Raw genomic sequence first — 16,056 nt, 5'->3', positions numbered from 1 at the left:
GCTCTCTCTGTGCTTTGGATGAGGGTCTTGGAGCATCCAGTGTGCCCCTTCCTCTGATCGCCCCCGCCTCTCTCCCTCTGCCCCCGCAGGCTGATGTCGAGGCGCTCTCTAAGAAAAGTGGCTACACCACACGGCAGGTGGAGCGCTGGTTCCGACGTCGACGCAACCAGGACCGGCCCAGCTTGCTGAAGAAGTTCCGAGAGGCCAGGTAGATGAGAGCAGGCTGTAGGCACGTGGTGGTGCATTGTATTGTGGGTGACTAACAAGCCTTCCCCCTTACCTGCCTTTTCTGCTCTCTCCCAAGTTCCGTAAAGTGTAGGTTGGCAACTGAGGGCCAGTACACCAGTTCTGCCCAATTTGCTCCGATGTCCAATTTGCAAATTCAGAGTGGGCTTTTTTCAAGGACTATGGAAGAAACGGCATCTCAGTCAGCGCTGGGCAACTTGTAGCCCTCCAAATGTGTGGGACTGCACAACTATCATCCTTCCCCATTGGTCATGCTGGCTAGGGCTGATGGAACTTGCAGTCCATCAACATCTGGACGGCCACAAGATGTCCACCCCTGTTCTAAGTTAATGTGATACAGGCCTATTTCTTGCTGAGTCAGGCAACCTGCATCAAGGCCATACCACATCTGCATGCAGGTGTAGCTGAAGAAGGCTCCTTCTCCATTGAAACCATGGAAATCCTGCAGATAGAAAGCTAACATGCCAGGGGGGGATCCTCAACCTAAACATTTGTCCCTGATGTGCTAGTTTTCCAGGTGCAGGGAATCGTCCTTGGTTATCTTTTTAAAATGTATTTATTTATTACATTTTTATACTGCCCAATAGCCAAAGCTCTCTGGGCAGTTCACAGCAAGTAAAACCATAAAATACAAGACATTAAAAGGCAGACGATAAAATACAATTTAAAAGTTGAAAATGGAAAAGCCCTATATAAAAATAACCAAACGGAAGTTAGCAGCAGTGCAAAAATTTGAAATAGATGGAAAACAAACTGAAAAACGAAAATGCCAGCAAGAACAAAAAGGCCTTCACCCGGCGCCGAAAGGCGTGCACGGAGGAGCGTTCCTCACACTGCTTTTGGGAGGCTGGACCACTGGAGCAGCACAGAAATTGTTGCCTTCATCTTAATCCCGGATTACTTTTCACGTGCAAGGGGGAGTATCAACCAGGTCGGGGGAGCTCCAAGGCTTGCAGAAGTACAAAAAAAAAAACCCTTGTGGGGGACCTCTAAAGGTGTGGGGGGGGACCCCAAAATAATCCCAAACAAGTTCTCCGCTGGTTTCTTTGTTTTCTATTTGAGAAGTCTGCAAAGCAGCTTATGGTTGGAAAAAAGAAAATAAAAATAACCCCTGCCTGCCCCCAGGCGATCCATTGGATGTCAGTCCAACTGGAATAAGTAAAAATATGGATGACCAATGCATGTATGTGGAGCAGGTGGAGGTCCTAAGCTGATGAGGGCGAGGCACTCTGCACGTGCCCGGAGGCACTCCTGACATGCTTGACTTATTTTGTGTGTGTGTTCAGGGGGGGAAAAAACCACTTTGTGCTTCCTTTTCCAGTTGGAGATTCACCTTTTACCTTATTGCTTTCATTGCTGGCATGGCTGTCATCGCAGATGTGAGTACAATATTTCTCTTCTTCCCCCGCACTTCCTAATTTAATCATCCTGTCTAATTGTCCTCTCTGTCTTTCTTTCTTCCCCCTCCCCTTCACTCTACAGTATCTTCCTAACCTGCTCATCTCTCTCTTATCTTTGTGTCCTGATCTTACAGAAACCTTGGTTTTATGATCTCCGGAAAGTTTGGGAAGGGTATCCAATTCAGGTGAGTAAACTTAGAAACTAGAAAGTATTTTTATTTAATTTTACTTAAACTTTTTTTTTCTCCATGAAGTTTTATTTTATTTTGAAGTAAGGTTAAAAAAGGCAACTAAAAGGACAAGAACAACATACATAATAATATAACAAGATCACTAAAGAAACGAAGGAATTCGCTACATTATCATTCTTGGTCTATTACCGATATGCTTGTGGAAGAACTGTAGTAAAACAGGTTAAGTAGGAGCTCAATATCAAATAAAAGGATGAAAATACAAATTATACAGCATATAGAAGGTGTGTTATTTTGTGCGTGTTAGTCTGCAAAAATACAGGCAACTGTATGTGGTTGGAATTTGATCAAAAGTTTGGAGGGCTTCCATACAGGAAATAAATGGACACCCTGGTGCCATAATATCTTTCCTAAAGTTAGGATTCCTTGCTTGCTGCACCTGCTGAGTGAGTTTACATATAGTCATCGACCTCATTTGCATGTAACGAAAACACAGAGTGTGGGTTGTCGTTGAATCGGGGGCTGTTGTCATGGTGTGAACCCTGCACTGTGATTTAACTATGGGTTGTTACCCACAAATAATCCAGAAAGAGAATCCATGGTTTGTTGGGTTCTGAACTCTGGGTTGTTCGTGGTAAACTACCCATACGTAAACTGTAGCGCAGGGTTCGCACATAACAACAACCCGCGATTCAACAACGACCAACAGTTCAACTACTCTGGGTTACAATTCTGTGCAAACCAGGTCATAGTCTCCCAAATTGTATCAACCCGCTGCTGTTCGGTTGATAGGTTTGGAGGCTTACAGCTGTGCTCTCTGCATGGCTTTGCAGCTGTATATAATTGCTTAAGGAGGCCTGTATACAGGATCCGGGGTCATTCTGTTCAAACCCCCCCCCCCCCGAAGTAGCATAACTTTAGGAGTTACCAGCAGTCTAATAAGGAGAAATACCTGACAGGAGTCTGAAACCATGTCCCCAAACTCCTGCACTGTTGAACATTCCTGCCAAAGATGAAGGTACGAACCACTGCGAACACTCCCCTCCCATCTTCCTATAATTCAGATGAATTATGTGCAGTCTTGGAGGAGTCATGCACCGCCTACTGAGAACTTTGTGTTGTTGCTTCCTTTATATTCCTGGTTTTTAAAAAAATATTTAAAATGATGTCTGTCTCACCTTTTGATTTAAAACAATGAGACCAACAAAGCCACGGTGCCTAAGAAAGTATCAGTGCATTCAGCAGCACACACTGAACTGACAATAACAAAATTGTAAGGCGAATTAAATGAATCCCAGGGCGAATTAAACGGGTGCCAATGCAAGAGTTGCAATGAAGCAGCCGGGAACGTAAAATGTGCACACGTACCCATATTCTGCTGAATCGGGTGCCATCCAGATGTTATTGGTCTCCCAGTTGCCTTAGCCACTATGCTCAGGGAGTATGGAGGTTGTAGTCCCAAACATCTGGACAGCCTGCCCTGGAATTAAGTGTGTATCCCTCCAAAGCGTTCAAAGCAGCTTACCCACTTCTCCTCCTCCTCCGCCCCCTGCCCACTAAACTTTTATCTTCACAACAACCCTACAAGGGAGGCGAGGAGGCGAGACGTCCCGCTGCGTCTCTGAATTGGGCGCAACTGCGTTCCGTGTTGCAGTTTGGGAATTAAAAGAGGTCTGTGCCTGGATACACTCGAAGGCTTGAGACCAGTTTAGGATATTTTTTTTTCAAATTACAGACATCCCAAATGCATCCTCTCAAACAACAACGCCCCCCTCCTTCAGTGCATTGTTAAGCAGTGTTTGCAAATCCAGCTTCAGTTTAACCCAGATATGTTGCTTTGCCTTCCTTCTCCAGGTCCTGCTGCCGTCCCAGTACTGGTATTACATGATTGAGCTGTCTTTTTACTTGTCTCTGCTGTTCCGCATCGCCTCGGATGTGAAGCGCAAGGTGAGCTGATGGCGGGGGGCTGCGGGAGGCTGCTCACGACTGAATCTGTGCTGCGTTTGCACTGGCAAACCGACTCCTAGCTGCAAGCCTTCTCTATGATCAACACCTGACCCATGGTAGTTAGGGACACCGCCCTGGGATTGCTTGTGAATGAAGGGCAGTTTATTGCCGTTAAAAATAAAATGTCCAAAATCCATAGCTGGGCGATACCTTTATTAGGACCGACTGAAATTCCAGCCAAACGTGTAAGCTTTCGGGTTCTCCAGAACGCTTCATCACACGAGGCAAACTCCTTCCGGTGTGTGTGGCTGTTTGAGGAAGATGGGAGACTCCAGCACATTTTAGCTTTTCTCCATTGGGAGGAAAATGGCATGCAGAGGAACCCCCGTGTTACGTTCGATCACGGATCAGAGATAACGGGAGGCCCGGCGGGATTTTGTACCCCTGCCCTCTCGTGTTAGACTTCCTCTTCCATCCCTTACGCTGGGTGGTTCTTTCTTTCCTTTTTGGGTAGGACTTCAAGGAGCAGGTGATCCACCACGTGGCCACCATCATCCTGATGAGCTTCTCCTGGTTCACCAACTATATCCGTGCGGGGACGCTCATCATGGCCTTGCATGATGCCTCGGACTACTTGCTGGAGGTGAGGGATCGTACCCCTCCAGCGCTTGAGGGGTAACCAGCGTGGTGTAGTGGCGAGAGTGTTGGACTGGGAGTTGGAAGATCCGGGTTCTAGTCCCCACTCGGCCACGGAAGCTCACTGGGTGACTTTGGGCCAGTCACAGATTCTCAGCCCAACCCACCTCACAGGGTTGTTGTTTTGAGGATAAAATGGAGAGGAGGATAATGTAAGCTGCCTTGGGTTCCTTAAGGAGGGAAAAAAGGCAGGATATAACTGCAATAACTAACTCACTCACTCACTCACTCACTCACCCACCCACCCAGGCAGGGGCTTTGCTAGTGCAAGGCAATACCCGATGCTTTGCTTAATGCCACGGTCACATCGAATCATAGAGTCTTTGCCAACCGAACTCTAAATGTTTTGAAGGCACCTTGTTTACGAAAATGAATCTCTGTTACCTCCAGCCATATTTCAAAACATATTTGAGACATATTTCAAAACAGAGAGTGACGCCATCTAGCAGAATGGGGAAGGCTATTTCTGGTGGCCAGACATCCCTGAAAGAACCTTGTGTTCTTTTGGGGTGGCGTAAGAGTTGCAAACTATGCATTGTTGGGGGCTTAGACTGCTGGGGCTTGCAGAGATCTAGCGATCTTTGTGCATTTCTTTCGATACAAGCATCATTTCTTTGGTACCTTGGTGGGAGCTTTGCCGTTAGACCCTCTTCTGTCTAGGTTTAGAATGTGTGGGAAGTGGAGGCTTTCATATAATTTGCTTATCCAAAGCAAGGCTGCAGAATGTGGGACACCCCCCCCCCCCCGGCCCACCATGGGAATGCAGCTCCCAAGAGCTCCTCCAGAATGGAATCCAGCCCGCTGGCTGAAAGAGGTTTTGCCCCCCTGACTGGAAGCAACGTGCTGGGGATGATAGGACTTGTAGTCCAGCACAACGTGAGGGCATCAGTTTTGCGGGAAAGACTGATCTAAAGCAACACACATGCCAGACCGCGCGTGAAAATTGTTTTCTCCCCTTTCTGTCTCTGTAGTCGGCGAAGATGTTTAACTACGCCGGCTGGAAGAACACCTGCAATAATATCTTCATTGTGTTTGCTGTTGTCTTTATAATTACCCGGATTATCATCCTTCCATTCTGGTGAGAATTTTGTTGGTGTGGTTTTCTGGACAAAAAATGTGGTACTTGCCAGGGCTCCTCTCCGGGCATGAACCGCCCCGTACACTACAGGAGAGGGACTTCTCAGTGGTGGCCCCCCAATTGTAGAACAATCTCCCCAACGAGGCCTGCCTGGCGCCAACATTGTTATCCTTTCAGCGCCAGGTTAAGATCTTCCCCTTCTCTCAGGCCTTTGGCAGCATATAATGAGGTTTTAATCAGGTCCTGGATTTTTCTTATTGTGGATAGTTTACAGTTGTTCAGATATATGTGTGTCTGTGTGTGTGCTGTCTGTTTCTATGCTTGTACGTAAATGGTTTTTATACTATGTATAACATATTTTAAAGGTTTTTAATCTTTGTTAACGGCCCAGAGAGCTTCGGTGATTGGGCAATACAGAAATGTAATAAAGGAAATGAAAATGCAATGTACAAACCCAACAAAGCATCAGGACAATCCTACATAACATTTAGAAAAAAACAGAAATGGATGGGCAAAATTAAACATGATACTGAAATGCTGTATTTCTGCAGCATGCTATAAATTTGAAATCCCTTTTTTTTCCTCTTCAGGCACAATTCGCTCTTCTCTTTTTGATTTCTTATCATTAGGGCTTACAGAGTTATAATCCAGCCTTCCTCAACCTGGTGCCCTCCAGAAATGTTGGACTGCAACTCACATCATCCACGGGCCATGCTGGCTTGGGAAGATGGGAATTGTAGTCCAAGACATCTGGAGGGCCCCAGGTTGGGGAAGCCCCTGTTTAATCTATTAGATTAATGGATTAAAAAGCATTTTGATTAGGAATGTATGAGAATTTAGTTCCTGTTTGGAAATCATGCAAGCAGGTCCTGTTTGCAACCCAGGAAACCAGCTCTGGAGCATTTTTCGCAGTTTTCTGAACTTGCATTTGCAAGTGTGCATAGAATCATAGAATAGTAGGGTTGGAAGGGGCCTACAAGGCCATCGAGTCCAACCCCAAAAAACTTTCAAAAGTTCACACTTCTACAGTTGTGCAGATCCCCCCAGATCTGCATTTCCACGCTTTAGCCTATGGGGGAAAATGAGCATTTCTGATAAAGAAAAACGCACATTTTTAAAATATGCATTTTCTTGCAAAAATTGCTTTAAAAAATGCACATTTTTCCCGAGCAAATATCAAAAGACGCTTACATTCAGGAAGGCAAGCAAGGCAAAACAAACTTCAGGGAGAAATTCGGATGGCCTCAACAAGCATGAAAATCGCATGTTCGCCCATCCCTAACTTTGATTGACAAAGGTGCCCTTGTCAACTGGGTAGCAGATTTTTTTTTAAGGAACATTATTGCTTTTATTTTAACCTCCAGCGGGCAAGTGCCATGTTAAAAGGTATTCTCTGCTGTGTGGTCAGGTACACATGCATCATATAAAAACCAAGCATACTTTTTTGTACCGTTCTCTTTTAAATTGCCTGTTGAACTTCTGCCTGTCAAGCTATTTAAAGATTTGTGCAATCTGCAGAACAATCCCCCCGCAAAGCCCCCCAACATGCTTTCTCTTGTTTGTCCCCTAGGATCCTTCGCTGCACCATTATCTACCCCTTAGATATTTATCCGCCTTTCTTCGGCTACTATTTCTTCAACTTCATGATGGTGGTCCTCCAAAGTCTGCACATATTTTGGGCATATCTCATTATTCGCATGGCCCAGAAATTCATAACTGGAAAGGCAAGCTTGTTTTAAGTTTCATTCCTTCGCTCGCGTTTTGTTTGGCACAACAGGGAAGGGTGGAGTGTTTAAAAAATAATGATGGAACTTTCTCCCGAAGTTCAATCTCTCCCAAAGCGGAGAGCAGAGGCCCTTGCATTAAAAAGGCAAAGTTAGGCAAGGATGTCTAAGAAGAGATAAATTCTCTCCCATGGCCATGCACTGTGGAACCTTTGTCTCTGCAATCATGAGGACTAGAAGCTTTCTCCCCTCCCCCCGCACTTTGGCGAAAATTAAAGCTGTGTTGCTCAGGATCAGGACCAGCTTCGGGACCACTTCCTCGGTGAGTCGACTTTCTCCCCGCCACTGTCGCCAGCTGATCTTTCTCCTCCTCCTCGTCCTCATCATGGTTGTCCCTTGCTTGCTTGACAGGCAGAGAGCCTGGGAGCAAGTTGGCCGCAGCATTTACTGTTCCTCCTTCTCACCACCTCTGTTGTCTGGGCCAGAGTGAGAGGCAGGCGAGCAAGCAGGTTGCGATGGTGAAGAGGAGGAGCAAGTCCACGGGGGTCTTGCTAGTGGGCCCCTGCAGGAGTGTGGACCCTCAGCAACTGCCCCACCATGCTGTCCCTTGACACCAGTTCTGGTCAGGATACTTGGTTCTGCTGCAGTCGGAACAGATTTCTGTGCTTCCATTAGAACATACCTTAAATGTGGAAGGATCTAGTGGGTGGGTTGGATTTGGTTGATTTTTCCTTTTTTTGGAAGGCTTTTTGGGCCGCAAAATTTTTTTTTTAAGCTTTCTGACCAAGCAGTTTTAACCTGCTGGAGGCTGTCGGATCAATTTGATCTTGCTGCTTGTATTTTCTAGGATTTTATGCTTCATGTCACGTTTGTAATTGTTTTAAATCTTATTACTATTCGCTTCCTTGAGCTCTAATCAGGATGGGCAGGTTATAAATGGAATTAATTCAACAGAGCTGAAGAAATAGATTAAATAAGGGTGCAATCCTGTGGCCGCTAGTCAGCGGCTAGGTGGCCGCAGGATAGGTCAGTTCATGGGAAGAAGAACCAGAGAACTGACCCCTACTGCCTCCTGTGCCACCACGTAGGCAGTGTGGATCAGCCCTGCGCTGCGCACGCATAAGAGCAGCGCAAAGTGGCGAAAACTGGGCATTCTCAGGGCGGGCAGGTCGGAAATACCAGCACGACACATCCTATGTGTTGTCCGGCCGCCACTTCCTGTGTTCTGAGGTCCCGCGGCTAGCCAGCCGAAATCAGCTCTCCAGCCGCAAAAGAAGGGCAGGGGGAGCGAGGAGGAGATCCGCTCCTCACCACTCCTCCTGCCCTGCACTGGATAGGTGGTCACCTCCGGGGTCTCAATCCACAAAGGATTGCTCCCTAAATCACCATTTGGTGGTAGGTGGGCTACACATTTAACAAAGAAATATTCCGAGTTTGATTTAACTTTCCAGTTCCACCACGCAAATGCTGAATATGAAGTCTTGACATCTGAAATGATGTCTTTAAGACGTTTTCCTAATTTATTTATTTACCACAGTCGTGCGCTGCCCAGTAACAAAGTTCTCTGGGTGGCTTACAATAAACATGAAAACAATTTAGAAATAAAACCTGAAACCATACAATCAAAAGCAACATAAAATAAAACAAAACCTGTAGCAACCCCTAAAAGATTTTAAAACTCTTATGAGTTGTTTTAAAAGTTATAGAACTATATAGAACTATATATTATATATCATGTAACAGGAAAAAGAAACAGAACAGCCCTGCCGTTTGGTAAACCCTGGATCCCAGAGGGATACAAAAAACTGCACTATAAGAATCGATATTTTTAGTAAAGCTGTTGGCAAAAGAGGAATATATTCTTTAATTTCTATCAAACATTTTGGCTTCTGCCTTCGTCAGTGATTTTTAAATCACATAAAATAACAAACAAAATATACCTGTAAGAACAGATCAAATTGCAGAAAGTAAGAGAGCAGGTAAGAGATTAAATGGTCGTTAAAACTCTCGGGTGAATAGGACAGAACAAGCCTGACATCTAAATGATTACGATGGCACCATGGGAGTGTACCTGGCAAGGGAATTCCAAAACCAGGTTGCCACCACACTGAAGGCCCCGTCTCTTGCTCATGCTTCATTTATATTTTCCTTCCCTTTTTTAAACCTCTTTTGAATCCCTACAGGTGCTGGAGGATGAGCGCAGTGACAGAGATGAGACCGACAATACGGAAGAGGAAGAGCAGAAGGCCGTTGCAGGTGCTGCCACCGTTCTGGGCACGGAGAACGGCCCCCTTAGCAACGGGCACCCCATCTTGAACAATAACCATCGGAAAGCCGAATGATTTTTCTTTTTCTTCAGCCATCCCTCTCTGGTTCCAGCTCGCCTGTTGTGACATGCGCAAGCTGAGATTGTTTTTTTTGTGTGTTTGGGTTTTTTCGTTTTGTTTTGAGGCCAAACCAAAAACTTTCTCCAAGGAGAACTTCAAAATTCCATCGCGAGCACGAACGATCCTCTCCTTCCTCGATCGTTTGACCCCTTCCTTTAAATGTCAGTTGAACTGCTGGCTCCACTTCAAGATGGACTCTGAAACTCCCACCATCTCCCCATTTTACTTAGCGACAAAATAACGGCACACGCTGCTCACCCTTAGAAAGGCCTCTTCTCCTGGCAGATGCTGTAACTTTGGAAAGTTGGCAACCTTTTTTTTTTCTTTCCCCCTTTCTCTTTGCAGGAAGAGTTGCGGTGGGGTGATCGATGGCCTCATTCTTTTGCCACCCCCCATCACCAAACTGCCTTAAAACTAAGTTGGGAAGCAAAACTGAAATGGGGGGCTTTTTTTTTTTCTCCCCCACCCCCAGCTCTGAAACACACATTCGTCAACCTCCGAGAAGCTGCAGGGAGATGGCAAGATGACAGTAACTCTTCCCCCCCCCCCCCCGCACCACGCTCTCTCTCTCTCTTTGAAAAAATAATAATTCTACATCAGGAACATCACTTCCGCAACAGCACATCCATTTTCAAGTTGCCAGTCCTCATCGAGGCTTCTTCCTTCCTGTGCCAAAGGCCTTTGATTTAAGTTGGTCGGAACCCTGGCTTCCTTCTGCACTTAAGCTTTCTTGGTTCCAGGTTCTCTCAAAGCTGCGAAGCTCTTCCTTGGCGAGGCCTGCACCTGTGCCCGACCGCTGGAGAGGACATACAGGTCTCCCGGATATGTCTGGGTGTCTCGTGTACGGGACGGGGGGAGAGGGAGAAGTGTGGGATATGGACCCAATCCTCGTTGTCTGTATACTGCACTAGCTCTCACCTGTAGTTATCTCCTGTCCCTTAATGCTGTAAGATTTGGGGAAGAGGAAGAAAGCGGAACAGGCACTGTGCATGCGGTGATGTGATTGCACAAACGCACCGACGCACGGCCATCTAGCCAACTCGTGCCTCTCCAGGTATTTTGGCCTACAACTCCCATCAGCCCCAGCCAGCCCAGCCTGTGGTGAGAAATGATGAGAGTTCTAGGTCAAAACATTTGGAAGGCCACAAATTTCCCGCCACTGGACTCGGGCGAGGAACGAAGCCTATCGTCACTTCTGCCACGTCGCCGTTTAGAATGCTGAAATCTCTTACTCTTCAGCGTCTCTTGGTATTTTTGGTGGAATTGCAGAAGCCAATTCTTCCCTTTTGCAAAGAACTTCGGCGTATTGTTAGCTGCACCAGACCACACCCTGGCTATTTTTTATTATTATTTTGCTTGCTGCCTTAGCACATCACATCCCTAGATTGTTTCTAGCTGCAAAAATATGTAATGCAAGAGATGTGGGTGTCAAGGGTGGGTGGGTAAAACACAATTGGAAAGGTTTTTTTTTTAAAGAGTAAATCTGATGTTCAGAACATATCAGGTACAGCTGCCCCCCTCCCTTGTGGGGCATTTTTGGGGAGGGGGAAGGTTGCTCCAGCAAGCAAATGGATAGGTCAATGATGCCACTGGGCTGAAATGTGAACAATGGTCACTTTTTTTGTTTCCACACTGCACATCCTTTGGTATAGAACTTATTCAATGCACGCTGCTTCACATCTCACCTGCCCCGTTTGCCTTGGAAATTAATACTTTCCTTGTTCCTCACATTTCTTTTCAGTGAAGCTTTTTCTCATCCTATTTCAACAAAAAAGGACACCCAGAACTGTGTGTTCTTAACCTGCCTCTTCCTACCCCTTGAGGACTCAATTCTTTTTAATGTATGAGATTGGATTTTCCAAGTACCAAAGCAGAAGGATTTCAAATAAACAAGGGTCCAGGCAGAACAGAACCACTGAAGGAATATTGGGTCTACATGTAGAATTAAACAGCAATTTATTTTTTCCAGCCTTGGCCGGGGGGGGGGGGGGGGATGTTACAAAAGGACCATTAGCCTACCTTCAGACCAAAATGTGTGTTTTTTTAAGTTAAATATATTAAAACCTAAATAAAACTAATAAAACATCTGTAAAAAAGAAACCCAAGCGTGTTGTGATTTGCTCATCCTTGGGGAAACGTAATAGGCCACGTCCTTATATAGCACTGCAGTTTTCAGACTCCTCCTGCCTCACTTACCATGGCATTTTCTACAACAGCCCTGAAAGGTAGGCCAATATTACAGGGGAGTATGGCTGTTTGGTTTTAAGCCAGAGCTGGGCAGCGGGGAGCACTGGATCTGCTTGGTCATGGCTGGGTGAATTGCAGTCATCAGCAAAGATTTCCCCTGACTTGCAGGCGTTGAACCACAGCAGCGACAAAATGAAGAAAGCTTAGGGCGACCGGCGGTGGGTTTTTGCATGGAAAAGGTGAGCGCCATTCAGTTCTGGGGCTTCAAACAAAGTCCCAGGTCCAGGCTTGCAGTTCCTTGCTTCTGAGTGTATGCCTTTTGCGCCAGGCTCCTGTGGGTGGCTCTCGGGTTTCTAGTAACAAGAAAAGTAGATCCCATGAACCTGCTCTCTGGCCGCCCACTGGTTGAAGCTGACCTGTGATTGCTTTGGGAAGGGGTGGAGAGAGAGAGAAACCCTCCTGCCAATGGAGAGCTACTTTCTGCCTGAGCAGACTTGGTTTCAGGTAGCCTCTTTGGATCTCTTTTGCCTTCCTTGCAAAATGACCCCACAATTCCCACCAAGCGTGGGATTTCCCACTGCCGTGCAGGGGAAGAAATCGGCGCAATTCCCAAGCTTGAACTGCCTCTCCTAAGCCTTTGTTTCTGGCAGTAAGGCCCTTAAGCTAAAATAGGCTGGTATGTCTCCCCCACGCCCCCGTGCTGGAATGCGGCCCCCAAGAGCCCCTCCAAAATAGGATGCGGCCCCTGGGCTGGATGGGGTTCAACCCTGCTCTAGTGAGAGCAGGTGACAAAGGGGAGGCTGGGGTGGAATGGAGAGGACGAGACGTGATTTCCCACTCCATCAAGGGCTGGCAGCAGCAGAGAAAAAGCTGGATCTGCCTGCCCCATTTGATTGATTGTACCCCAGAAGCAAAGTGGTAGGAGAAACAGAAGCGCTGCATTCAGAAGGCTGCAACCCCTGATACGAGCATGGTTGAGCTTCCACGGAATAAGATCCAATAAAGGGCTGGCGGGGTGGGGCGGAGGGGGGAGAATGGTATGCAAAGTCTCCCCCAGCAGAAACAAACTCCCCCAGTCAGCAGGTAGCACGGAGTTCTGTACGTTGGTGGAGAAAAGCAATGCCCTCTGCAAGGCTGGGGAACATTTCCTGCACCCTAAAACAGGGCCGCAGAACCTTTTTAAGAGTGGAGCAAATTATGATGGTCCTGCAGGCCCCTTCCAACCCTACTGCTCTATGATTCTACCCCCCAACAGGCCCATCATGGGCTGGATGACATCAGTGGGCATGTCCCCACCTGCTGCCACCACTACCCCACCCCCGGGATGAGTTCCCCACCCCACCCCAGGACGCCATGCATCATGCGAAGCTACGCTGCCGGCACCGAGGAAAGCAGCCATTTCCCCCCCACCAGCGGAGCGGCTCCTGCCTACATTCTCACTGTTATCTCCAACTGGAGATAACAGTGCGTCTGGCCTCTGCCTCATGGAGGAACCCTGGGAGGCTCTACAGGCCAGGTTAGACACAGCAGCTGTGGTTTCTGCACAGAATACCCTGAGGTATTTTGCAACCGCAGTGAAAGCAGCAGGATTTATCCCACCTCACCTAGTAAGAGACAAGTCAAAGAATTGGCAAGGACGTTCTCCATGGCACACTTCCAGTTTTAGTTTTTTCTTATGTAGACCTTGGGTGTGAAGAGAAGCAAAGCAAGGGTTTTTTAGTCCAGACCCAAAGTGAATATTTGTTTTATTGCTTTACAAGAATGGAAGGGGGGCGGGGAGTCCTTTACAAAACACATACACAGCACAAACGCCCTCCGAAATGGTCAGCGTGAAACCAAAAAACGAGACAGCCAACGACAAACATAGAACGAGAGGCGTCTGGGCAGAGAGATGGCCAGTGGCTGGCAAAGCGTCCTTCTGCAGAGAGGGGTTCCCCCCCTAATCTCTCAGGGAGAAAAGGCCCGTGTGCCAGAAACAGACAAACAAAAACATTACAACAGGCGGCCCCGGCACTCGATGGCTCCACAACAGCACAAAAGCTCCTTGCCCTCCACGCTTCCGACTTCGTAGTTGTAGTCCCACGTGAGCTCCGTGCCAGCTCGGATCCTCCTGCAAGGGAGGAGGAGATGTGCTTACTGCGGTTCTACACAGCCAGTGTGCAGGAGCGCTCAAAAGCCCTTTACGGTTTTCGAGGGGAAAAAACGTAGCTCTGAACACAAGACGGACCGTAGTTCAGGGGTAGGGTGCATGCAGTTAGAGGAGGTCAGCGGGCCTGTATTGTTTCGGAATGGGGCAGGTTGAACGGCTGCTGATGGAGACAGTTTGGGGAGGTCGGGGGCTGAAGGCCAGTTTCGGCATCCCTAGAATGGACTCGGGGAGGCACCCAGAGTCAGCATGGCTGGGCACTGGTTGAGGACCCACCCCCCAGCAGGGGCCTGCTGGCAAGAGCCCGCTGGAGTTGTTCCTCCTCCACTGCAAGCTGCTGGTTCCCCTGCCTCTTGCTCTGGCCCAGAGAATGGCGGTGGTGAGAAGGAGGAGCAGGAGATGTTTCATTTAGTTTTTTATTTGAAATATTTCTTGGCTGCCTTTCAGGCCAGGAGCACTCCCAAGGTGGTGTACAACAATAAAACTCACATAACCAAAAGCATAAATAAGTTACAGTACTAAAAACAGCACAGCAATAAAACACACATAAAAACCGAAACGGTAATAAAAACAGTAAGAGCAGCAACAGCAGCACGCATCCTAAACAATACCAACCACCAGCAGAAAAACAAAACCAACCACAAACAACTGCAGCTGGAACTGAGTCCGATAAAACATAATCGGGAGAAGGCTGGAGTAAAGGAGGAGGCTTTCAGGGCCTTCCTAAAAGCCTGCAAAGATGGGGCCTGGCAGAGGCCCGATGGCAACTTAATTCCACAGGTGTGGGGCCACTGCAGAAAAGGCCCTCTCGCGTGTGGTCACCCACCTAACTGCCCTCCTCAAACGAGGAGGGCCTCTCTTGCTGATCTCGAAGTGCAGGCAGGCTGACATGGGCGCACCAAGAAAAGAAAATGATGACTGCTGAACGCAACCGTGGGAGAGGAAGGGGCATTCTTTCCATTGTGCTCAGAGCCAGCTCTGTGACCTGCTGAACTTCGTAACTAAGAATCTAGTGCTTGAGTTTGTGTCTTCTTTTTTCCTCCTCCCTCCCAGCCCCTTTTTCCTTTTATGCTGGGCCTTTCAGATGGTAAGCCTGAGGGGGCAAGGACTTCCTTATCACTGATCTCTGTAAGCTGAACAGGGAGTCCTTTGTCAGCTGAAGAATGCGGGAAAAATGCTTCAAATGAACCAACACTTGTTTTTAGACATGTTTTTCTCCCTATGGAACCTTCTGCAAGACGACTAGGGGTGTTCTGGGGAAGAGTGGTTGGAGAAGGAGATGTTTGCCAGAGAAAGCGACAAGCCTCGAATCGCTGGTGGACAGATGGGAGAATGGAGAAAATGGCTCTTTGGGCGACACTTACTTGCTTGCGAAGAAGGCCACCCAGGGGAAGCGGAGATCATGTGTATCCACGAAGACGTTCTGCACAAAGAGGTTAGGACTGCAGCTATGCTGGAAAGACACCAGGAAAGAAGAAAGCAAATAAAAACTGCATTACTTTTAGACACAAGGAAAAAAACACCTTATTGTGTGCATACCAATGCACCCACCCATGAAGCCAAAGATATCTGCATTTATAGTTTGCCCCATTTTGAGGGCATAGCGCTGGTACCAAGACGGTAGCTAGTCTGTGCCACCTGACTGCCAAGAGCTACTCCGAATAGAATCTGGCTTGCACGGGCTTCTGGAAGATGCCTGGGCTGAGATTTTGGGGAGCCACCGGAAGAAGAGGATGCCAAAGCTGAAAGGAAGCCACCACCCAGAATAACTCTGCATGCCTACGGGGGTTTGTGACTTGGCAAAGAAACAAAATGCTCAAGGACGGCTGCCATCTTCGAGGATCATGGGGTTTTGTGCATACCATCGCCAGCATCTGGGCTTGGTTCGATAGGGAACCAGTCCAGCCACCGGTGGTGCATCACTCCTGACAAGCCACCGCCCGCAGGTGACACGCTGTGGCAGTGTTCTGTTTCTGGCCAGATGTTTTGATGTTTTGAGGATGAGATGGCTGGATAGCATCACTGATGCAATGAATATGGACTTGAGCACACTC

General features: G+C 47.6%; 2 protein-coding genes across 11 annotated transcripts in view; one reads left to right on the top strand and one right to left on the bottom strand.

Moving 5' to 3' along the window:
- The window catches only part of CERS2 (ceramide synthase 2), a 50,495-nt gene extending 38,726 nt beyond the window's left edge, over nucleotides 1-11,769 (top strand). For all 6 annotated transcript variants that reach the window (XM_084823425.1, XM_084823427.1, XM_084823429.1 and 3 more), the window contains exons 4-11: nucleotides 90-208; nucleotides 1,568-1,625; nucleotides 1,781-1,831; nucleotides 3,692-3,784; nucleotides 4,299-4,427; nucleotides 5,452-5,558; nucleotides 7,129-7,282; nucleotides 9,466-11,769. In XM_084823425.1, the coding sequence (XP_084679551.1) occupies nucleotides 90-208; nucleotides 1,568-1,625; nucleotides 1,781-1,831; nucleotides 3,692-3,784; nucleotides 4,299-4,427; nucleotides 5,452-5,558; nucleotides 7,129-7,282; nucleotides 9,466-9,624 (870 nt within the window). In that variant the 3' untranslated portion in view covers nucleotides 9,625-11,769. The remainder of the gene's footprint in view (nucleotides 1-89; nucleotides 209-1,567; nucleotides 1,626-1,780; nucleotides 1,832-3,691; nucleotides 3,785-4,298; nucleotides 4,428-5,451; nucleotides 5,559-7,128; nucleotides 7,283-9,465) is intronic.
- A 1,732-nt stretch (nucleotides 11,770-13,501) lies between these two features.
- Nucleotides 13,502-16,056, bottom strand: part of SETDB1 (SET domain bifurcated histone lysine methyltransferase 1) — a 38,372-nt gene continuing 35,817 nt past the window's right edge. For 3 of the 5 annotated variants that reach the window (XM_084823421.1, XM_084823420.1, XM_084823422.1), the window contains exons 21-22: nucleotides 15,367-15,455; nucleotides 13,502-13,966 (exon numbers count right to left, since the gene is read on the bottom strand). In XM_084823421.1, coding sequence (XP_084679547.1) covers nucleotides 13,849-13,966; nucleotides 15,367-15,455 — 207 coding nt within the window. In that variant the 3' untranslated portion in view covers nucleotides 13,502-13,848. The remainder of the gene's footprint in view (nucleotides 13,967-15,366; nucleotides 15,456-16,056) is intronic. The other 2 variants (XR_014786218.1, XM_084823423.1) reach the window with 1 other exon arrangement.

This window comes from Heloderma suspectum, chromosome 17 (assembly GCF_057233095.1).
Source record: "Heloderma suspectum isolate Gila_16-S chromosome 17, 16-S_ref, whole genome shotgun sequence".
Lineage (NCBI taxonomy): Eukaryota > Metazoa > Chordata > Lepidosauria > Squamata > Helodermatidae > Heloderma > Heloderma suspectum.
The sequence above is the reverse complement of the archived record's forward strand: the minus strand, read 5'-3'. Positions and strand labels throughout refer to the sequence as shown.